Here is a 23,813-nt window from a genome sequence, read left to right as displayed (position 1 = left end):
TCTAGCCTTGACATCAGCACCCTTTGAGCCTCTTGAATCATGCTCTCTTCATCACCTATCGCTGAAGGTAGCCTTTCTTGTGGCAATTACTTCAGCAAGGAGAATTTCAGAACTAGCGGCACTGTCAGTAAGGAAGGATCTGTGTACCTTCTTCAAGGACAAGGTCGTTCTTAGACCAGATCCGGCTTTCATCCCGAAGGTAAACAGCATCTTCCACAGATCTCAGGAACTGACTCTTCCTGATTTCTGCCCAAAACCCAAACATAGGCTAGAGCATAGATGGCACAAGCTGGACGTGCGTAGAGCGCTGTGTTTCTACGTGAAACGCACTTCGGCCTTCCGCAAGACGGAAGCATTATTTGTTTCCTTTCAACCATCAACTATGGGAAAGAAGGTGTCTCCTTCTACCATAGGTAGGTGGATCAGAGCCTGCATAGCCCAAGCCTACGTCTCGCAGGAACTGCCAGTACCCACACATGTGACTGCCCATTCAACACGGAGCGCAGCCACATCTGCGGCGTGGCTGACACAAGCGTCGGTGGAAGAAATTTGCAAGGCCGCAACTTGGTCTTCGCCTTCTGTCTTCATTCGGCATTACCGTTTAGATTCCTTTGCCGCAGCAGATGCTGCCTTTGGTAGAAGAGTGCTACAGCAAGTCGTATCTGCTCAGGATTCGGTGGCCTAGACATTCCCTCCCAGGGGGACATGAGGGCTTTGGTATGTCCCATCCATTGGACTCTACAGCCATCCTGCTGGAGAAGGGGCGTTGTCTTACCTGAACGCCTTTTCTCAGCAGGATGATGTAGAGTCCAAGCCCACCCAGGTATTAGGTCTAAGCAGGTATAAGATAAAGAGCTACAGTATTAATTCCAACAAAGTTTCTCGCCTAAGTCAAAACTGGGGTCACGCCCAAAGGAGGGGTGTGGCTAAAGTTTTTACCCAGTCTGCCGGGCAGGAAGGCTGTCATAGAACCCATCCATTGGACTCTACATCATCCTGCTGAGAAAAGGCATTCAGGTAAGACAACGCCCCTTTTGGGCAGCAAGGAGACTAGCGGCCGCCATCTAGTCTTCTCAAACTGGATGTGGCCGCCATATTGAAGCAACATGGTTTGAGGCCTAGATCTGGCCCTTTCTATTTCAAAGAGCCTGCTACATTAGGCTCTCCAGAGGGGTTCCTGGAAATATCAAATATCATTATTCTAAGGATTCAGCAGAAGGGAGGTACAAGCCTTATTAAGGTTTAACCATTTAATCATTTACATTCTATTGGCTGATAATTCTGAGGGAGAAATTTATAAGACCTGTTCTTCTTAGCTCACGGCGCTGTGTCGCAGGGCCTAAGCGGACAGTTCTAGTGAGCTGTCTGGCTGTTTGTCATTGCGGTTGTTCAGGGCGTGGGAAGCTTCCCTCCCGGACAACTAGATCTGTGTATTTTCCCCCCATTCCTGGGCTTCTCCTATCTGGAAGGTCCAGTGCGCAATGGTAGATGGCGATACTCCTCAGACATTGCAGGGTTCTGAAGTTCCCCCCACACAATCCAAACGCAGATTTTCTGATTTGAGCTCTGGGGAAAAGAAAAAAGCTAAAACCAAGCATTTAACTACCAAAGAACCCTCCAAGGCTGCTGAGCGAGAGGCCTCAAGGAGACATCAGGCACTGGAGAAAGAATTCTCCAAAGTTCAAAGGCTCCCAGAGCTTGGTCTCCTCAAGGGGGAACTGAACAGGTTGGTCTCCCTCCTCCTATTCTTCCACGTCCTCCTTCTACTCCTTCGGTTTCTTCTGCTGTTATCTCTCCACAGGCTCCTGGAACCATTACAGCTAGTGTTGGTTCTGCGGAGCAAAACTTATGGGCACAACAGTTCCAGACATTTATGCACCAGGCCTTTGATCAATTTATGGCATCTTCTATGGGTCAAAGGGCCTCACAGATACCGTCTCCTCCACCCTTGTCAGTAGGTCACACTGGGCATGTCCAGTCAGCGGGCTTGGGTATTTCTGAGACTTCCTCTCAGTTAGGCGAGGTGGAGTCTGTGGACTTGGAGACTACTGACATCCCTATGTCAGAAGATGAAGAGGTGGCCTTGGATCTGGCTCCAACATTGAGTCTTTTTAATCCTTCCCTATTTAGGTCACTATTGTTAAAGGCCTGTACATGGCCAGTTTGGTTACAGCACAGGAGCCAAAACCATCTACCTCCGCTGCACAGGAGTCTAATCCACTGTTTGCGGTACAGGTTGTGGAGGAAAAACAGGTCCCTTGTCCGGCTGTTTTCCGCACTATGGTGGAGAAGCAGTGGGCTTCTTTGGCCACTCTCCCTCCACCCAATAGCACGGAAAAGAAACTTTTCAACGTCTCATCTGCATTTTCTTCCCTCCTACAGTGGATGTTCCCTTAACCTCGCTGTTCTCCACATCCACGGTTCCTGGAGATATGGCGGAGAATCTCAAAGCGGAGGATAAAAGGTTTGAGTTTTCTCTCCGCAGAGCTCACCAGGCTTCGGCCTGGGCAATCAAGGCGGCAACGTCCTCGTCGTTTTTTGCAAGGACTTCTATTATGTGGCTCCGTGAATTACAGGCTCTAATGCCTCCAGATCAGGTACGTGCACAACACACCTTAGGCAAACTAGTGGCTGCAGCGGAATATATGGCAGATGCACCCCTCCATTCAACCAAGTATTCCACTAGATCTATTGCGGCCACGGTAGCATCACGCAGGCTGTTGTTGCTCAAACAGTGGAGGGCTGATCTAAAATCAAGGTGGCGACTATCTACAGCCACCTACAGTGATACTCAACTGTTTGCTCCGGTCCTGGAACCATACCTCATAGAGGAGAAGGACAAGCGCAAGACCTTGGCTCACCCCTCCAAGAAGGTGGATAGGAGACCCCAGCAGGAATTTCACAGGCAGTCCTTTCGTGCTGGAAGTTCCTGGGAATGGAGGCAGCCCTTTCGAACAGGGAAGTCCTGGGATTGGCCCAGAGGTTCCTGATCCTTCTCCCCCAGACAGGATCGCCCACAGGACCGCCAAAGTTCAGGAACCAGGGGTCAATTCCAATCTAAGCATCCCTTCCGAGGGGCTGGGGGCCACCCATACAGGAAATCTAAGTGACGCCAAGTTGGATCCTCCAATAGGCAGTCGCTTAACCCTTTTCAGTGACACTTGGGAGGTCACCACCAACGATACCTGGGTAAGAGAGACCATAAGATTCGGTCTAGCTCTAGAATTCAGATCCACTCCCCCAGACCGCTTCATCCCATCTTCAAGGCACGCAAACAAGGCCGAGTTAGTATCCAAGGCCATATCCCACTTGTTAGAAATAGAGGCCATAGAACCAGTACCTCTGGACCAAAGGGGAAAGGGGTTTTACTCCATTCTCTTCATGGTCCCCAAGGCCTCGGAGGGTTGGAGGGCGATTTTGGATCTGAAGGGACTAAACTACTTCCTAACCTACAGGAGGTTCAAGATGCAGTCCCTCAGGTCCATTCTGGCCAGCATCAGGAAGGGAGATTTCCTCTCTTCCATAGATTTGACAGAGGCCTATCTTCATGTTCCAATCCGACCCCATCACTGCAGATTCCTTTGGTTTTGCCAGACGCACTGGCATTATCAGTACAGGGCTCTTCCCTTCGGCCTCTCATCGGCTCTCGGGTGTTCACAAAAATATTGGTGGTATTAGCGGCCCATCTCAGATTGATGCCGGTGCGAGTGCAGTGCTACCTGGACGATAACATTATCCAGTCCAGTTCATTCCGTTCCGCACAAATAGACTTACAGATTACAATAGATACACTCCAGAGGCACAGTTTCTCCGTGAATTTCAAAAAGAGCCATATGACTCTGACCACTCGGATCTTACATCTAGGGGCAGTGATAGATTCCAACCTGTGCAAGGTTTATCTCTCCCAGGAACGCAAGGATAGCATCGGGACTCTAGTTCACAAGATCCAGAGAGAGAAGGTAGTTCCACTGGTCCAGCTGTCTCAGCTGTTGGGAAAGATGGTCTTATGTCTGGGAATAGTGCTGTGGACCAGACTACACTCCAGACTTCTCCAGTGGTTCCTACTCCCTTTCCAGAAGCGGAATGTGAGTGCATCCACATGGAAGGTGAGGGTTCCACATCACACTCTGCTGTCCCTCCACTGGTGGGCATCATCAGCTATGAATAGGGGGTCCCTTTTCAAGGAGCTTCACAGGCTCATACTGACCATGGACACCAGCCTGTTCAGATGGGGCGCACACATAAAGATACACATAGCTCAGGGACAATGGTCCCAGTCCGATCTCACACACAACATCAATTGGCTAGAACTCAAGGCAGTGCATCTGGCACTCCGCCAACTCTCCAACATAGTGGACAACATGTCCTGATAATGATGGACAACGTCGCAGCCAAGGCCCATGTCAACAGGCAGGGAGGGACCAGATCGTGGTCCCTCATGCAGGAAGCCCTGACCCTGGTCTGTGGGCATAGTCCAACCTGGAATCCATCAGCGCAGAACACATATCCAGGGAGGCGAATCGCCAAGCAGATTCACTAAGCAGGGTGACGGTAGACCACTCGGAGTGGCGCTTGGATCCAGTTCTGTTCAGAGAAATATCGGACAGGTTCGGACAGCCTCAGGTGGATCTGTTTGCCTCACCAACAAATGACCAACTATCAAGATCCTTCACGAGATTCCCGTCGGGGGGGGGCGGAGGGAATGGATGCTCTCTGCAGCAAGTGGCCCAGAGGACTACTTTATGCGTTTCCCCCGCTTCCACTGATCCCAGCGATCATCCGGAAACTTCTACTAGAACAGGCAGAAGTATTCTTACTGGTCTCACACTGGCCAAGGCGATCGTGGTTTGCCGACCTCGTGGATCTGTCGATCTCCCCACCGTGGAAGATCCCACCAGATCGTATCTCACTCAGTCAGGGTCAACTTCTGCACCCAGATCCACAGTGGCTTCAATCAGCCGCTTGGCACTTGAGCGGGAGAGCTTGTCTAGACAGGCCTATTCATCTGGAGTGATTGCCGTAATTCAAGCCTCCAGACATCCTTCAACCAATAGAATTTATGATGCCACATGGAAATATTTCTGCACATGGTGTAGCACTCGAAAGATTGATCCTCTGGCGGTCACCATTCCAATCATATTAGAATACCTTTTAGAGGGTCTGAACAAGGGCCTGTCTCATAATACCATTCGCAGACAGGTTGCAGCCCTATCCACTGTGCTCACATGTGAAAATCAGGTTCAGTTATCACAATACCCGGCAGTTACGGCTTTCCTTAAGGGAGCTGTTAACACTAGTCCCCCTGTGGTACATAGATATCCCACATGGGACTTACCAAAGGTGCTGCAAGTCCTCACAGGTTCACCGTTTGAGCCCATTATAGCTTGCTCACATCACTTTCTTTCCTTAAAGATAACCTTTTTTGGTAGCCATCACATCGGCAAGATGTTTTTCAGAAGTGGCCGCGCTCTCAGTCAGGAGTGACCTGTGTATGTTTCTGGATGACAGAGTGGTCCTCAAATTGGATTCTTCTTTCATTCCGAAAGTCAATACCTGGTTCCATAGGTCTCAGGATTTGGTTCTTCCGGATTTTTGTCCCGCCCATCACATCGCCTGGAAAAGCTGTGGCACACATTAGACGTGCACAGGGCTTTGCATAACTACGTAAAACGAACTTCAAAATTTCGCAGGACGGAGGCACTGTTTGTGTCCTTCCAACCTTCTTCCATGGGTCTGAAGGTGTCATCTTCAACCATTGGAAGATGGATCAGGGTATGCATCTCTCATGCATATAAGGCTCAGTCTCTCCCAGTTCCTGCCAACATTACCGCTCATTCGACGCATAGCGCGGCCACCTCTGCGGCCTGGTCTAGCCAAGCTTCTGTTGAGGAGATTTGCAGGGTAGCCACCTGGTCTTCCCCCTCTTCATTTATAGGGCATTATAAGCTTGATAAGTTTGCTGCGACAGATACATCCTTCGGCAGAAGGGTCTTGCAGCAGGTAGTTTCCACACACAGATCACAAGCCTAGACTTTCCCTCCTGGCAGGGACATGGGTGGCTTTGGTATGTCCCACTGGTGGATGCTACATCTATCATGCTGGAGAAGGGGCGTTGTCTTACCTGAACGCCTTTTCTCAGCATGAAGATGTAGCATCCACACCCACCCTTAATAGTCAGTCTAGGCAGGTATTCTTACAGGAGGAGCCATTGTGTCAGACCTCATGATGCTTCGCCTCGTCAAAGGCCGAGGTGGCGCAGCAGTTAGAGTGCAGTACTGCAGGCCACTTTAGCTGACTGTGTTCAGCAGGTCAGCGGTTCAAATCTCACTGGCTCAAGGTTGACTCAGCCTTCCATCCTTCTGGGGTAGGTAAAATGAGGACCCAGATTGTTGGGGGCAATGTAAATATATATATACATTGCTTACTAGTGTACACCGCTTAGAGAGTGCTTGCACTTAAAGCGGTATATAAGTCTCATAAATAAATAAATAATAAATAAATTATTGTCAGTTCAGTCTGGTCTTCTTCCTCTTCTCCTTTTTCCAATATCATCTGAGTAGCATAGTCAGTCATATTCAGTGTTGTGGTTAGTAATTGGTTGTCAAGGTTGTCAAAGTTCTCAATATATCGTGTTTTCAGATCGGTTCCTGTTGCTTTTGAAGTTACATATGATTTAATTAGAGTCGCTCTTTTCTCATCAAAATTCTCAATAGGTTGTAGGTAGTATTGTGTAAAGTCCTCTTTGATGTTGGTTTGTTCCTTTTCTATTGTTTTTTGGCTTATAGGTTGATCAGTTGGAGTCTGGAATTCAATTTGTAGATTTGGGGTAGCATCTTTGGCTTTCATTCTGGAATTCATTTGTTCAGTAGCTTCAAAAAAAATTTCCAATATAAGTTTATAATTAAGTTGTGGATAAAGTTCCTCTATCTCAATAGGTTGTACGTAGTATTGTGTAAAGTCCCCTTTGATGTTAATCTGTTCCTCCTCTGCTATTCCTTGGCCTGTAAGTTGATCAATTGGAGTCTGGGGTTCAATTTGTAGTTCTAGGGTAACATCTTTAGCTTTCATTCTGGAATTCATTTGCTCAGTAGCTTCAAGGATTTTTTCCAGTGTAAGGTTATAGTTAAGTTGTGGGTAAGGTTCCTCCATTTCTATGGTGACTAAAAATAATCTTTTGGTGGAGGCTATGTTTAGTGTTAAACAGTCAGCCAGTATCCACCTCCACAATTTCTAGCAGTTGGTTTCACCACTCAGCTGTTTCCAAGTCTTATCTTTTCCCTTTTGTAATGATTTGAAAGTCAAATCCAGCCTCAAAATCAAAAAAATTCAGTTGCTGTGCCAAATTTTGCCAGTAGGCTATGAAACCTTTTTCCAGACGCTGATATAGTTTTTATCCAGTTAAAAGAAGAGAGGAAAAAAAATATTTTCCAACTTAATAGGTAGGTAGAATAATAAAATTCTACAATAGGGACTTTTCGGGACCCAAAGTATCCAAAAATAAAAATCCAGTTATTTAGTCATTAAAAATTAGTTAGAAAGTAGTATTGCAGGCTAACTCCCACTGCCAGGAGTTTGATCCTGACCGACTGAAGGTTGGCTCAGCCTTCAATCCTTCCAACATCAGTAAAATAAGGACCCAGATTGTTTGGGGGCAATATGCTGATTCTGCAAACTGCTTAGAGAGGGCTGTAAAGCACTATGAAGTGGTATATACTGTAAGTCTAAGTGCTATTGCTATTAAGCAACGTTCTGCATTTTCCTGGTTCCTCCATGGCCAGACCCTTCAGAGAAATAAACTTTCTTGCAATAACCCCCTAGAGCGTCTTTTGAAAAATATTGAGAAACTTAAGGAAATAATTGTTACGTTTCATTAAAGGTTATCATTGTTCTGCCAATTTCTGGGGGAAGTTTGTAATTCTTGTGTTTGTTGGAAGTAGTAATAATCAAAGCTCCTGAGATGAGATCTTAATCATGTTGGGGAAATGAGAATTTGCTAAGTTGTCTATAATGTAAAAAATAAATAAATCTGTTTTTGTTATTATAGTTACAGTACTGGTTTTCAGGTCACTTAAAATAATCAGCAGTAAATTTATGGATAAGGTTTTGGGAATACTGTACTGTAGTCTTGTAACAAAATAATAATTACATGCTCATTTAAATAGGGCGGCTTTTTTTTAGCCTTATTTGCTTTTAAAAGAACCACATTTAAAATGGGATGCCCCCCCAAAACTGACAGCTTTTGCAGCTTGAGATGGGAATCTGTAGTGATTTTGTTAAAGCAGAATTGCTTTTCTTCACACAAACACTGAAAATCTAATTCAGAATTACACTGAACTCAAATGTAAAAATAGATGTTCGGGAATGATGAACTTTTAAAAAGCTTGGCTTCTACTCAGCAGCACATTGAACAAGTCATTTGATTTAAATGGTATTCCTTAGCTTCATTTTGAAAAATGTTTCTAAAACTAGAAACAAATTTTCTTTTGTTTTTATGTATACTTTTTAATTTTATTTAGCCTTTCATCTTCTCTTATGCCAGCTTTAGCATTTCACTTTAGGACTGCATGAAACTGAATGTTCCTATTACACCCTGTAAACTCTGACTTTACAGATAGTCTCGAGTTACAAATGTAATGGACCCTGCCCATTCCATTTGTAACTCGAAAATTCTTGGGAGTGAATCTCATACCTCAAATGAGATAACACCCTACTTGTTAAAACGAACACGGCTCGTTAAGTACTCATGAGGTACCTCAGGGTTGGGAAGGCATGGAGGGCTTAGTGATGGAATAGGCATCCAAGGCCTCCCCGACCTACTAAGATACCTTATGCTTCCTCCTACCTTCTTGTTGCACCAGACTCACGTACCATGAAAAGATCTGTCTCCTCTCTGCTGCAGTTCCTGCTTGGGTGCCATAATATTGCGCGAGTTCAGGCACCGATCCTCTTTTGCAGAGAATGGGTGCCTGAACTCTCGTGCTGTTTGCGGTGCCTGCCTCTTGCTCCCCCCAACTCCGGAGCCATGCGGTGGTCGTTCCCCAGAATGGAGGCCAGGGGAAGCTCCTGCATGTCTCTGGAGGTTAGATCCAGGCCTCGGAGGCCTGTTCCAAGCCGTTTACACCTGGAATGCAGGTTGGAGGAGGCTTCTGTGTGCCTCCGGAGGTTGAATCCAGACCTTAGAGGCCTCTAGGCTGCTGCTGCCTGGAATGGACTTCCAAAGGCACACAGAAGGCTTCCCCGACCTCTATTCTGGGTCGCAACAGCTTGGAGTAGCCTCCGAGACCTGGGTCCAACCTCCAGAGGCACGCAGAAGCCTCTCCGACCTCTGTTCCAGGCGGCAGTGGCCTGGAGGAGGCCTCCAAGGCCAGGATCCAACCTCTGGAGGCATGCAGAAGCCTCCCCCGACCTCTGTTCCAGGCAGCAGCAGCCTGGAGGAGACCTCCAAGGCCTGGATCCAACCTCTGGAGGCATCAGAAGCCTTCCCCGGCCTCCATTCCTGGCAACTTGGAGGAGGCCTCCAAGGCTCTAGAGACAATGGGGTCACTTCATCCCCCTGTGCAGTGGCTGGACACGGGTGCAAGGGGTCGTCCTCAGTTGAAGGCTTCGGGGCTGCCCTCAGGCAGAAAGGAGTTGGGGGCAGGAGCAGGAGACAGACATCATTAATACCTTTTGCATAGAGAATGAGTTTCTGAGGTCTGTGATTTGGCGCAATTTCAAACACTCGCACGAGATCATGGACTCCAGAAACTTCCATTCTCAGCACAAAAAGCATTTCCAAGCTGACTCTCCTCTCCCTGAAATGGAAAGAAAATGTGGCAGAAAGGATTTTTGCAAGGTAAGCGAGTCCAGTGCGGCAGGAAGGGAGGACGAAGCAGTTGTGGGGAGGGAGCAGAAAATAGGATGAATGTTGCAGAGCCTCTGCGGTTGTTCGTAAGGGCAAATGACTGCTATGGTGCTGCAAGATTCGTGATTTGGGGACTTGTTTGTAAGCACTAGGGGCCGCTTGTCATGTAACTTTGAACGGGCGCTAAGTGAACCCTCGTAACTCAGGGATTACCTGTATTTCACCTTTTAAGTTATGATAATTTAACCCTGTTTTTTTGTTGTGTTCATAAAAGTAAACCAGAATTATTTGGATAATACTTAATGAAAAACATGGCATAAATCATGCATTTAATAGCAAAGTTAACCCACTGGTTCCCCCTCTTCCTCAAATACGATTTTCCCTTTGTACGAAAATGTACAATAAAAGGTAACAGTTATGTGCACAATGATATTAAATGACTATGGTTTTAAATGTATTTATTTATTTGTTAAATTTAGGTGTTGCCTATCTTGCCTTGGGGCTACTCTAGATGGCTTACAATAATAAAAAGGAAGAAAATGAAAGGAGTGTAAACAGAACAGAAGTAAAATAGTAGAACAATAAAACAAACAATGAAAAAGAATGTAATGAGAATACATCAATATGATAACCAAAAAGATGGACGGATAGAGATGAGAGTATGTGTGTTTGGGAGGGTGTCTGCCATTAATTCAGCAGTCACCTCCAACATGATTACCTGTTGTAATAACGACCTGGCTGTACTTTTAAGATACTATTTTAGGGGAAGTGTTTTAAAATTTAATTGTCCCACATTGTCTCATTTTACCATGTTTGTTTTGAGACAGCTATCACCTAAGGATGGGCCTAAGAATGAGGTTGGTATTTATTATTTTTTTCTTAGCATGTTGTTTGGCTGAATGGGAGCATGTTGGTGGTTATGCTGAAAGAAACGTACTAGTCTATTTATATATTTGTTATAAAAATGCATGATATAAACATCCCAAAACTTTTCCCCGAGGTTCTTTCATTTATCATATGGCTATAATACTATAATAAAGCTTTGTGAATACAGTGCATGTGTTTTCATTCATGTATTACACTTTTGGTTGTAATATTTTACCATTTCATATAATGTGAGATTATGCTCTTAAAAAATCTTGCTCCTGAAAATGATGTGAATTCCAGCTAGGTATTATAGATGAGATTGATTTTGTGGGCACTGCATTTGCTGGCATATTCAAGTAGGTTTAATTGTATTATTAAAGTAGGTTTAATGATATTCTAAGGCTACAAAATTCATACTATTTTTTTCTTAGGCACAAGAAAAGAAATAAGTTTACCTGTCTTATTTCAGATTTTTAAGTTCTTCCAGTGATGATTTTTCTATGTGTTTGCAATAAGAACTTGCAAAAAAAATGGCATATTCACAGGTTAATTGGATAAGCTGAAGGAGGAATGACAATGTAGAAATAGTGAAGCTTGGGACATTAATTTAAAGATAGGCTTTGGTACGGATGCATTTGGCTAGTTTTTGTTATTTGACTTTCAGAGTCAGTTATTAAAGCTACAGCCAAGATTGAAACTATGTATGTTAGAAGTTCTACAACTATATTTCTTTGATTTATGTCCCTTCTCATGTTCCCCATCCCAAGTAAGAAAGCTCTTCTAGCTATCCTCATAATGGGGCTTAAATCAAATCCTCAGCAATTTTTTTGGTTGATACCTTAAAACCATTGCAGTATATCTTGTATTGTTAATAACATTACTTATGTTGTTGAAAGGGGGGAGTAATGGCTCAGTGGTTGAAGACAGAACTTGTCAGCTGAAAAGCTGACAGCCCAAGTTTGAAATCCAAGCACTGTGCAATGGAGTGAGCTTCCGTTACTTGCCTCAGGTTTTTGCCTACCTAGCAGTTCAAAAGCATGCAAATGCAAGTAGATAAATAGTTACCAGCATTCCATGCACCTCGGCGTACAGTCATTCTGGCCACATGACCACGAGAAAGTCTTTGGATAATGCTGGCTCCCTCGGCACCGCCCCTAGAGTTAGATAGAACTGGATAGGGGAATCCTAACTTTACCTTTATATTGTTGAAAATTTAAAATTTTCTAGGTAATAGTTCCATTGAAGGAACTAAAATTTTATAAATATCTGTAAGCTTTCTCATTTCATAACAACTTTCTTTAAAGTTAGAAAAAAGCAGCAGATTTGCTCTTGTCTTTTAGGGTGTTTAGTGGAATCAATTGCCAGAGAAGAGTTGGTCTTCTGTGCACAGGATGGGTTCAAGTGAAGGCTATTGGGTTCATTAAGTAGAGTTTGAGCCTGGTCATTTGTGCCTCAAGTAAGAACTTTGGGTTGATTTGTCCAATACTCTTTTTTAAAAAAATATTCTTCTTTCTTTGCTTCATCAAAGTCCAACCTTTTTTTCCTATAGAGTGTCACAGGGTCATTGCTTGCACTGTTCCGATCTTAAATGAATACAACTATCAACTATCCCTGCTGTATATTGAATAATAAGGACTGTCCAAGTATTAATTTGCTTTAATGATGTTTTCACAATATGATGATGATGATGGTGATAATGCATGGGTTTTGGTTGAAACATCTAACTGTTCTATACACACTCATTGCCAAGCGATTCAACAATATACTACAAGGACAAGAAATTGAAAAGTGGCTAATAACTGGGAAAACCTACCTAATAATGAAAAATCCAGCAAAAGGGGCAACACCAGGCAACTACAAGCCAATTACCTGCTTACCAACAACTTTCAAATTACTAACTGGTGTGGTAGCTGATGCAGTACAACAGCATCTAGTTGAAAACAATCTCTTTCCACCAGAGCGGAAAGGAAACTGCCCCAATAGCAGAGGAACAAAGATCAACTCCTAATAGACAAAATGATCTTGGAAAACTGCAAGAGAAGGAAGACCAACCTGAATGTGGCATGGATTGACTACAAAAAGGCATTTGACTCTCTGCCCCATGACTGGATAATCAAGTGCCTAGAAATAACAGGAGTCAGTAGAAACATCAGAAAATTTGTGCAAAGATCGATGGCACAATGGAAGACACAGTTGCAGATCAATGGTAAGAGACTGGGAGAGTTTAACATCAAGAGAGGAATATTTCAAGGAGATTCATCATCACCATTACTATTTGTTATTGCACTGTTTCCTCTGTCAACAATACTGAATAACCGAGGACGTGGCTATCAAACATCAAAAACATCTGCCAGACTATCCCATCTCCTTTACATGGATGATCTGAAACTGTATGGAAAAACATCATCTGAAATAGAATAGCTGCTCAACACTGTCCGTATATATAGCCAAGATATTGCAATGGAGTTTGACTTGGACAAATGTGCCACATTTACTATCAAACAAGGAAAATAGTGAAAACTGAAGGAATCAAGATGACCCACGAAAATAACATTAAAAGTCTGGATGAGGATGATTACTACAAATACTTGGGAATCCTTCAAGCTGACAACATCAAGCACACTCAAATCAGGAAAAAGATTAGAGGTGAATACATCAAGAGAGTGAAGAAGATCTTAAAATCCAAACTCAATGGAGGAAATACCATAAAGGCAATCAACACCTGGGCAATTCCAGTCATTAGGTACACAGCTGGAATAGTGGACTGGACTCAAGCAGAACTAAAAGGAATGGATAGGAAGACCAGAAAAATAATGACAATGAATCATGCCCTTTATCCACGCAGTGACATTGACAGACTTTATCTACCAAGGCAAATAGATGGGTATGGAATGCTGCAAGTACATCAGATGGTTGAAGAAGAAAAAATGGCTTTGGAAGAATATCTGAAGGACAGTGATGAAGATGCACTGAAATTAGTATATCAGGAAGGCTTACTGACTACTGGAGAGACCAAACTGGCCTACAAGAAAGACCAAATGAAGAACAGAATAGAGGCATGGGAAGACAAAGCGCTACATGGCCAGTATATTAAAAAAAATAGCTGGGAAAGCATATAATAACAAGACCTGGCAATGGCTAAGAGCAGGAAAGTTGAAGAAAGAGACCGAGGGACTAATTCTGGCTGCACAAGACCAAGCCTTAAGGACAAATGCATATAAAGTCAAAGTCAAAATTGAGAAGACAGCAACAGACAGTAAGTGCCACCTATGCAAACACGCTGAAGAAACAGTGGACCACCTGGTAAGCTGCTGCAAGAAGGTTGCAAAGACTGACTACAAGTAGCGGCATGACAAAGTAGCAACAATGGTGCATTGGAAGATCTGCAAGAAATATCATTTGCCTATTAGCAAGAATTGGTGGGATCATAAAATAGAGAAAGTCATAGAAAATGATAAAGTTAAACTGCTCTGGGACTTCAGAATTCAAACAGACAAGCACCTGCAACATAACACCCCGGACTTAACAATTGTCGATAAGAAAGACAAAAAGTCTGGATAGTGGACGTGGCAGTGCCTGGAGATAGCAGAATAGAAGAGAAAGAACTGGAGAAGATAACAAAATACAAAGACCTACAAATAGAAATAGAAAGACTGTGGCAAAAGCAAGCAAGGGTAGTACCAATAGTAATAGGTGCCTTGGGTGCAATCCCAAAACAACTGGCGCACCACTTGAACACCATTGGCATTGATGATTTGCCATTAGTCAATTGCAAAAGGCGACCTTACTAGGAACCGCCTCCATCCTGCGACAATATCTGTAATAACATCAAGCATCCACATCTGCCAATCCCAGGTCCTTGGTAAGGACTCGATAGGTAGACAAAATGCCAAATCCAGTATGAACATCTGGCTGACTGTGTGATGATCAACAACAACAACAATAATAATAATAAAGTTTGAAGGGACATTGAAGGTCATCGTATTGGAAACGTGATTAAAATACCAACAAAATTGGATTGGTAAGAAAAAGAGTTTATTCTGCAGAAAATAGAAAAGCGGTTTGCAAAGCACGGTGGATCCTGGTGAGAGACTTCAACAGGAAGTTCTAAACCCAGAGACCACACCAAAGAATTCAAACTCATAACATTATATACACTCCTATCGCGACGCCTCCATTTGAGAGGACTTCCGGGAGCACAATCTATCCGATCCACCTAGCCAGAATACATCGTCCCCCCCCCCCTTTGGTTACATCATTCCAAACTTCCCTCTGTCATCCTTTTGTCTTGTTAAGTGTGTCGTCTAGCCAAGCCTCCTGGAATCTAGTGCCTACGTGCAGGGTTTGGCTATTGGCTAATCTTTCTATTGTTAATCAATTGTGACCATTTTATTTTTAAACTTCTCCGTTTCTCATAATCGAGTCCATCCCCCTGCTCCGGCATGAAACCCTACACCATTTCGGACAAATGGCTGTCCAGTGTTGGACCATTCACTGCTTCTGGAGGCAGGTTGTTCCACTGGTTAATTGTTCTAACTGTCAGGAAGTTTCTCCTTAGTTCTAGGTTGCTTCTCTCCTTGATTAGTTTCCATCCGTTGCTTCTTGTCCTGCCTTCAGGCGCTTTGGAGAATAGCTTGACTCCCTCTTCTTTGTGGCAGCTCCTAAGATATTGGAACACTGCTATCATGTCCACCCTCGTCCTTCTCTTCGTTAAACTAGACATACCCAATTCCAACAACTGTTCCTTATATATTTTAGCCTCCAGTCCCCTAATCATCTTTGTTGCTCTTTCTAGAGTCTCAACATCTTTTTTACATCATGGTGACCAAAACTGGATGCAGTATTCCAAGTGTGGCCTTACCAAGATATTGTAAAGTGGTATTCATACTTCACGTGATCTTGATTCTATCCCTCTGTTAATGCAGCCCAGCACTGTGTTGACTTTTTTGACAGCTGCAGCAAAAATTTTCAAAGTCACTGTATTTTCTTTAACTTAATTCTGCAATAAATTGGACGCCTCCAAAATTTCCAAATATTTGTAATCTTCTGGTGCCTCTTCTTAAAAAATCTTCATTGTTAAGCGTATTCCATCATCTTCAACAATTTTATCTGCTTTTATGGCTATGATTGCATGTTGGTACAATATTGTATTCTATATCTTTACAGAAGTCTATTGTGTTTTTAATAAGAAATCTATGGTAGTTCAGCCTTTGTTCTTCCAAGAAATTTTAAATCATCCATATTAAGTAAATGTAAAAATTTTCCTCAATTTTTGGCAAATATATATCCACAGTTTGTCTTGTTCGAAATTGTTTTCAGTGAGACCATTGAGAGTGTAAACAGTAATGGTGACAATGTTGGAAAATTCCACATTTGATTTTGATTTCTAACCCATTAGCTATCAGCTTCATTCACTAAAACTTATTGAAGTATTCATAACCAGCCTATCTTCCATTGAGGACCTATATACTGTACGAGTCAGAAAGAAGGCTGAGAAAATATCTACAGACCCCTCGGTTCCTGGACATAAATTGTTGAAACAACTCCCCTCAGGATGCTGCTATAGGGCAGGACTTTTCAACCCATCTACTCAGGTGGTACTTCGGCACCTGGCAGATGGTACGTGTACAATGACTTGAAAAGCATTGTAAAAAAATATTTAAAAAAGTATAAAAGTGGATGAGCTGAAGCAGCGTTAGCACCAGAGACACCTGGGGGAGAGTCAGTTGGAGCTATGGTATTGCTGGATTGGCACGCATAGCTCCAGCTGATTGGCGCTTCCAGCGCACCTGGAAGAGAAAAGGAGGAGTAGGGAGAGGGGAGAGGATATAAAAGGAGGAGGAGGGGGGAGAAAAGAGAGGATATAAAAGTAAAACCGGTACTTTTTTCCTTTTTTTGTTTGCAGTTTGTAACATTTTATTAGATTATAGAATAAAATACAAAAATACAAAAGCAAATAGGATACAGTGGGGAGGAGAAAGGGAAAGAAAAGTGAGGGGGAGAAGGGAAAAAAAGGCATTGACTTACAACTTCCTCTGTTGCAATAGAGTGAAGCATTAACATCGAAACCTCAATTTTTTATTTTTCCATAATAGTATAAACTAGCCCCCCCCCTTTTTAGTCATCAAGTTTTGACACCTTGCTAAGCACTGGTGGTATTTGAATATTATCATGTCCTAAAAGTGGTACAATCTGTGAAAAGGTTGAAAAGCTCTTCTATAGAGTATTGTTGACAAAACAGCTAGGCACAAAGACAGTTTTTACCCCATGCCATCACTCTGCAAAACACTTAATTCCCACAGCACTGTCTTAAGCCTAAGGATATTTGCACATGTAGTAGGACTATTGCTGTTATCCTTGTCATCTTTTCTATTACCTTCTGTTATTGGTATCTTATGATTTATCACTTTGTTGTTTGCATCTTATGATTTATTATTGCATCTTATGATTTATCACTTTTTTGTTTGTATGTACACTGTGCACAATTATTAGGCAAGTGAGTATTTTGACCATATCATTTTTATGCGCATTTTCTACTTCCAAGCTGTATAAACTTGAACACTTAGTGCATAGGTGTCAAACTCGCCACATCACACAACGTGTCGTGACGTATTGCAACATTTTTCCCATTGCTGGCAATGGGGTGGGCACGGTTTCAGCATGAAGCATCTGGCCTATGGGCCGGCAGTTTGACACCCCTGTCTTAATGGATATAAGCATATCAGGTGATATGTATTTGTGTAATGAGGGAGGGTGTGGCTTAAGGAGATCCAGATCCTATATCAAGGTGTGCATAATTATTAGGCAGCTTCTTTTCCTCAGCAAAATGGGCCAAAAAAGAGATTTAACTGATTCAAAAATTGTAAAAAGTCTTTCAGAGGGATGCAGCACTCTTGAAATTAGAATAGAATAGAACAGAACAGAACTGGAAGGGAGCTTGAAGGTCTTCTAGTCCAGCCCCCCATTCAAGCAGGAGTACCTATACCATCTGAGACAAGTGACTGTTCAGTCTCTTCTTAAAAATCTCCAGTGATGGAGCTCCCACAATTTCTGAAGGCAAGCTATTCCACTGGTTAATTGTCCTCACTGTTAGAAACTTTCTCCTTAATTCCATGTTGCTTCTCTCTTTGATCAGTTTGCAACCATTGTTTCTTGTCCTGCCCTCTGGTGCTTTGGAGAATAATTTGACCCTCTCTTCTTTGTGGCAGCCCCTCAGATACTGGAATATTACTATCATGTCATCTCTTTTTCTTCTTTTCTTTAGACTGGCCCAGGGGTAGGCAACCTTGGCTCTTTTATGACTCATGGATTTCAACTCCCAGAATTCCTAAACCAGCCATATTGGCTCAGGAATTCTGGGAGTTGAAGTCCACAAGTCATAAAAGAGCCAAGGTTGCCTACCCTGGACTAGCCAAACCCAAGTCCTGCAGCCGTTCTTCATATGTTTTAGTCTCCAGGCCCTTGATCATCTTAGTTGCTCTTCTCTGAACTCTGAAATTGCTAAGATATTGGGGCATGATCACAGAAGCATCAAACTTTTTGTTATAAATAGTCAACAGGGTCGCAAGAAATATGTTGAGAAAAACGACACACATTAACTGCCAAAGATTTGGGAAGAATTAAATGTGAAACTAGCAGGAACCCATTATCCTCCAGTGCTGTCATATTCCAGAACTGCAACCCACTTGGAGTGCACAGAAGTATAAGGTGGCCAAGGTATGAAAGGCTGAAACCTGACCATCACTGAACAAGACACATGAGTTGAAACGGTGAGACTGGGCCAAGAAACAGCTGAAGACAGATTTTTCAAAGGTTTTATGGAATGATGAGGTAAGAGTGACTCTTGACAGACCAGATGGATGGGCTTGTGGCTGGATCAATAATGGGCACAGACCAAGCTGGAGGTGGGATAATGGTATGGGCTGGTATTATTAAAGATGAGCTAGTGGACCTTTTGGGGTTGAAGATGGATTCAAAATCAACTCCCAAACCTCTTGCCAGTTTTTAGAAGACGCTTCAAGCAGTGGTACAGGAAAAAATCTGGATCTTTCAAGAAGACCACGATTTTTACGCAGGACAATGCTCGATCACATGCATTGAAGTACTCCACTGTGTGGCTAGCCAATAAAGGCCTTAAAGATGAAAGAATAATGACATGGCCCCCTTCCTCACCTGACCTAAACCCTGTTCAGAATTTGTGGGTCCTGTGGTTGCTGCTACACAAAACTTTGATCGTCAGCAGATCAAGAAACTGGCAGACTCCATAAATGGAAGGCTTATGACTGTTATTGAAAAGAAGGGTAGCTATATTGCTCAGTGATATTTTTTTTAAAATGTTTGAAATGTTTATTTGTACATTTTAAGTTGTTTGTTTATAATTTTCATTTTAACAGATGCAAATAAGTGAGCGAGATGGGCAAATTTTCATTTTTCATTTAGTTGCATAATAATTCTGCACTAATAGTTGCCCAATAATTGTGCACACATGGATATTCTCCTAAGAAAGCCAAAACCTCACTTTTACTTTCTTAAATATTCAGGTTTGAGGTTTATTAACATTTTGGATTGACTGAGAGCACTGTAGTAGTTCAATAAGAAAATTAATCCTCCAAAATACAACTTGCCTAATAATTGTATACAGTGTACACTGAGACCTTATGCACCAGAGATAAATTCTACCTAGTGTGTCTAATCACACTTGGCCAATAAAGAAATTCTATTCTATTCTATTCTATTCTATTCTATTCTATTTTCTATTCTATCCCATCCCATCATTTTGTCAAACATCCTTCATTCCTTTCAAATTTTTGCCCTTTTTATTTTACAGGAAGTAAATAATTTATTTTCAAATAAGTAGATTTGATTTGTAATTATGCCTGTAAGAGACTTTATATATTGTAAACAGTTATGTGTCCGTAGTTTCTATGCTCATTTTCCTTCTCTTTTTCTGAGAAATGGGAATGTCTTTCCAATTGTTAGTCAGTTTTCATTTTCTACTACTTCTAAAATCCTATTCATCGGTATGCCAACCTCATGTGGATTTGTCAGTGATTTTAGCCAGAATCCATGGAGCTATCTGGTCCAGGAGCATTCCAATTTTTTGCCTTCTCTGATTCCTTTCATACTATTTCCTCAGCTATCCTAATCTCTTCCATACTAAGTATTTTTAGTGGGTTTTCAGCTTCATTGATCCATTTTGCATTCCCAGTGTGACTCCTGTTATTTTCCCACAAACCTTTTCCAAAATTTTAGTGTGTCTAAAGCTTTGTCAAGCTTTTCATTATTTGTGGTCGGTCCTTTCTCATTTTCGATGGATTTGTAGAATTGGTGCTGATTTGCTCTAAACTGCAAATTCTACTGGAATTGAATTATTTGATTGTCATATCACTTGATTTTCCCTGTAATAGCCATGACTATTTTTTTAAAACAAATTTTATTAATTTTTCCAATTTTAACAACCAAGTAATTAGGAAGCAGCGTGGTGATAGGGTAATCAATAATCCGATAACAAAATACATAGATATCTCAGTTTACATCAATAAAGGTTCCCTTTCTGTTTCCCTTGGGTATTATATCACATTCACATTAGTACATTTCTAGCTAAAGTTCAGTCAATCTATATATTTATCAATAACATTTTAGTTATACATATCTAAGTCCTGGTTTTAGGTTTTATTTAATTCCAATTATCATATTCCAATTTAGCCTTTTATAACCAATATTTATAATTCGGATAGATTTAATTTCCCTCATTTCATTATAAACTAATTCTCATGATTAAAATACAAATATTATTCCAAAATTTAAATTCTTTCTTTATTCACCAATATATTCCATTTCTCATCCTAATAACTCCTCATATACTAATAACATATCTTTCATTATCACAAATCCATTTTCCTATAACCATTAAAGCTATAATCTAACAAATTATTTTAATTTCCATTATAAATCTGAATCCTAAGTATTAAATCAATCAATATCTCTAAGATCAGTCAAAATCTCTTAAAGAAAAGCTGCTTAACCCTCAAATGAATTTTTAAATCCCATTTTTAAATCTAACTCTGGCTTTCTTTTTATGCCAGGCAGGTTTCCATACCAGTGCCCTTAAATCCTCTAATGTATCTATCTCCCTTCATTCCCACACATATTGTTTTAATCAAGGGAGAACATTCAGTTATCAATTTTTCAACGAAACTGGCCCCTTTGTAGTTATTAGATTGTTGCCCTAATAGTTCAAATCTCCATATTTGGTTTAGAATGTTTGTCATCAATTCAGTCTAGTCTTCTTTCTGAGTGAAGGAAAGAGTCATATCCGGTGTTGTAGTTGTTGTTTGGTCATCCAAGTTATCTAAGTTCTCAATATGATATGTCTGTAGATCAGGTCCTGTTGCTTTTGGAGTTACAGGTGTTTTAGTTGAGATCAGTATCTGTTTGTCAAAGTTCTCCGTACGTTATACATGCTGTTAAGTAGAATCCTCTTTGATGTTAAGTTGTTCCTCTTCTATTGTTTTTTGGCTTGCAAATTGAACAGTTAGGGTCTGGGGTTCAATCTGTAGTTTTGTGAAAACAGCTTCGGCTTTCACTCGAGATTTTATTAGCTCGGTGGCTTCAAGGATTTTTTGAAGTATAAGTTTATAATTAAGTTGTGGGTAGATTCCCTCTGTTTCCATGGTGATTAGCGATAATCTTTTAGTGGAGGCTATATTTAGTAAAGATCAGCCAATGTCAACCTCCACGCTTTCTAAAGTTATTTTCACCACCCAGCTATTTCCAAATCTTATCTTTTTTGATGGTATGAAAGGCAAATCAAGAAAGTCAGCAGGCCTCACAATTGAGGGGGGAAAAAGAAAGAGAAGAAAAAAAAATTCAATTGCTGTGCCAGTTTTCACCACAAGATGTCCCCCTTCGGCCACAAAATCTTTTCCCAGATGCCAGTTAGTCTTTTATTTGATTAAAAAAGCCGAAAAAAGAGGATGTTTTCAAAAGTTAATAGTTACAGAAATAATAAGTCTCAATAGTTAAATCTTTTAAAATCCCAAAAGTATCCGAAGATCAAAAATCCAGTTATTTAGTTATTAAAATTACTTATTCTTTTCTTCAACATTTAAATTCCCAAGAATAGAAACGCTGCTGCATTGAAAGCAGGGAAGAAGTTTCAAAAGGCTTTCACAGGAAGGTAATTAGGGTAACAGAGGAAAGGAATGGTCTCACCCGAATCCTCCACGATGCTTTGTTGTGCTTAGATGTAAATTTGGCTTTCGGCTGGTGCGACTTAATGAGCGGCCATGTTAATGACCGCTCTTTTCTTCGGTCCTGAGGAGTTGCCTCAGATCAAATGGAGGGGCTACTGCCTCTCCGCGATCTACAAGAGTCCTCCCCAATGGTGGTCGCCCCTCCAGGGTGACTTTCTACCCTTTCCAGGGTCTCCCGAAGAAGGGAAACCGGATGGCGGGGAAAGCAGTCTCTCTGCGCATCCACTGGTGCTGTGATCCGGAACCGGAAGCCATAATAGCCATGACTATTATGGTTCACAGTTACTACAGTGATAAAAAAATAACCAGTCCTCACATTTATGACCTTCATAGATCTGAAAGCAAAAGAAAACTGAAGTTACGTCCATAAGAATAGTGGTGGTCTTATTTAGTTATCAACAACAATTGAGTTGCTGGTCCCAGTTGTGGTAACTAACTAAGAACTATTGCTAGTTATTTTCTATTCTGTTTTTAGAACCTAAGAGATTGGTAGAGAAGCCTCTTTAATAGAATGTGTTCCCTGATCTAAATCATTTGGCAGGATTAAGGTGTTGCTTCAAATAATAACTTAATCTAAAATCTGAGTTTTAAAAAACCCTGGTTTGTAGCAGCTTTATAGCAGGTGGAGTTGCTGGGCACAGATGCAAAACATCCAGGATCTTGGATACTGCATAACATCTATCCTTGTTTCGTGGTCTTGACATTTTTCTTACTGAATTGTCAGTATTTCTGTTTGTACATATTTATGTTTGTGCTCATACTGACTTTGTGGTCAGCCTTGTACCTGGATATAGTCTTAACCAGCAGCTGGAACTGACTCTGTTTATGTGTAGAATTTATTTAGGATAGCTTTGGCTGTTGAGGATGATATGAAGTGAGTTTGGCAAAATCTTCATGTGAATTTCAGAGTAGCTGTATAATTCCCTAGATTTTTCTACACATATTTTTATAGGTATCTACTCTGTGATAGTTAAAAATTAGAATGCATTTTTGTATTTATCAGATTTGATTTAACTTAGATATTTTAAATTTTTGCTAAAGAAGACAAAATTTATTTGGAGTTTTTTTTTTTGGTTCTGTTCAACTGTATCCGTTTCTTAGAGACTGTCTGAAAAAGTCTTGCAGTTTTCTTGGCAAAGTTTTTCAGAAATGGTTTATCTTTGCCTCCTTCCTAGGGCTGAAAGGAAATGACTGGCCCAAGGTCACTCAGCTGGCTTCATGGCCTGTCCCAAGGGAAGACTAGAACTCATGGGCTTCTTTAACTACTACACCAAACAGGAGGAGTAAATTGCCTCTGTCCTTAATTATGGTATAAACGCAGAAGGATGTTGTGAACAGTATGCTTTTGGAACCCAGACTTGGGAGTTCAACAAATGTTACTGAGGAATTCTGATTTCTATAAAATCAGACTGAACCTTGCAGGAGTAAATGCAAGGGTCATTTAAAAAAAGAATAATGAAAAGTATACCAAGCGGAGGGCCAGAAGGTTTACTTGCCTGCTTTCCATTTTCCAGTATCTCTAACATGAATTTTGCATAGTTGAAATAAAATCTAATACTGAAGATCACATGAACAATGTGGCAGGATAAAGTGGAAGAACATTTCTGCTTTCATTTTGTGGTTAAAACTCAACCATTCCTCTCCTGGTCTTTGGGACAGCTTCATGCTGGGTCTTCTCTTAGGTAAGCCAACCACTTAATAGAAACTTAGAAACTCCTTGGGACACTTTGTGGATCCTTGAATGTGGAATTAATTGCTCTTGAAAACACTACAAAGGATTCTGAACCATCAGGAAAACATTCACAAAATTTCAAACTATAGTTACTTGCAGTAGAAGTGAAGGTGAT

General features: G+C 41.6%; 1 protein-coding gene across 14 annotated transcripts in view; it reads left to right on the top strand.

Annotated features, from left to right (window-relative positions):
• TAPT1 (transmembrane anterior posterior transformation 1) overlaps positions 1–23,813 on the top strand; it is a 155,053-nt gene that overhangs the window by 67,737 nt on the left and 63,503 nt on the right. For 12 of the 14 annotated variants that reach the window (XM_039326535.1, XM_039326533.1, XM_039326528.1 and 9 more), the window contains one exon: positions 10,672–10,701. The exons of the other annotated variants lie outside the window; for them this stretch is intronic. In XM_039326535.1, the coding sequence (XP_039182469.1) occupies positions 10,672–10,701 (30 nt within the window). The remainder of the gene's footprint in view (positions 1–10,671; positions 10,702–23,813) is intronic. 14 annotated transcript variants of the gene reach the window in all.

This window comes from Crotalus tigris, unplaced genomic scaffold (assembly GCF_016545835.1).
Source record: "Crotalus tigris isolate CLP2741 ecotype Arizona unplaced genomic scaffold, ASM1654583v1 scf7180000024341.3516292, whole genome shotgun sequence".
In the NCBI taxonomy this organism is placed as follows: domain Eukaryota; kingdom Metazoa; phylum Chordata; class Lepidosauria; order Squamata; family Viperidae; genus Crotalus; species Crotalus tigris.
Note: the sequence above shows the minus strand (reverse complement) of the source record. Positions and strands in the feature narration are given on the sequence as shown.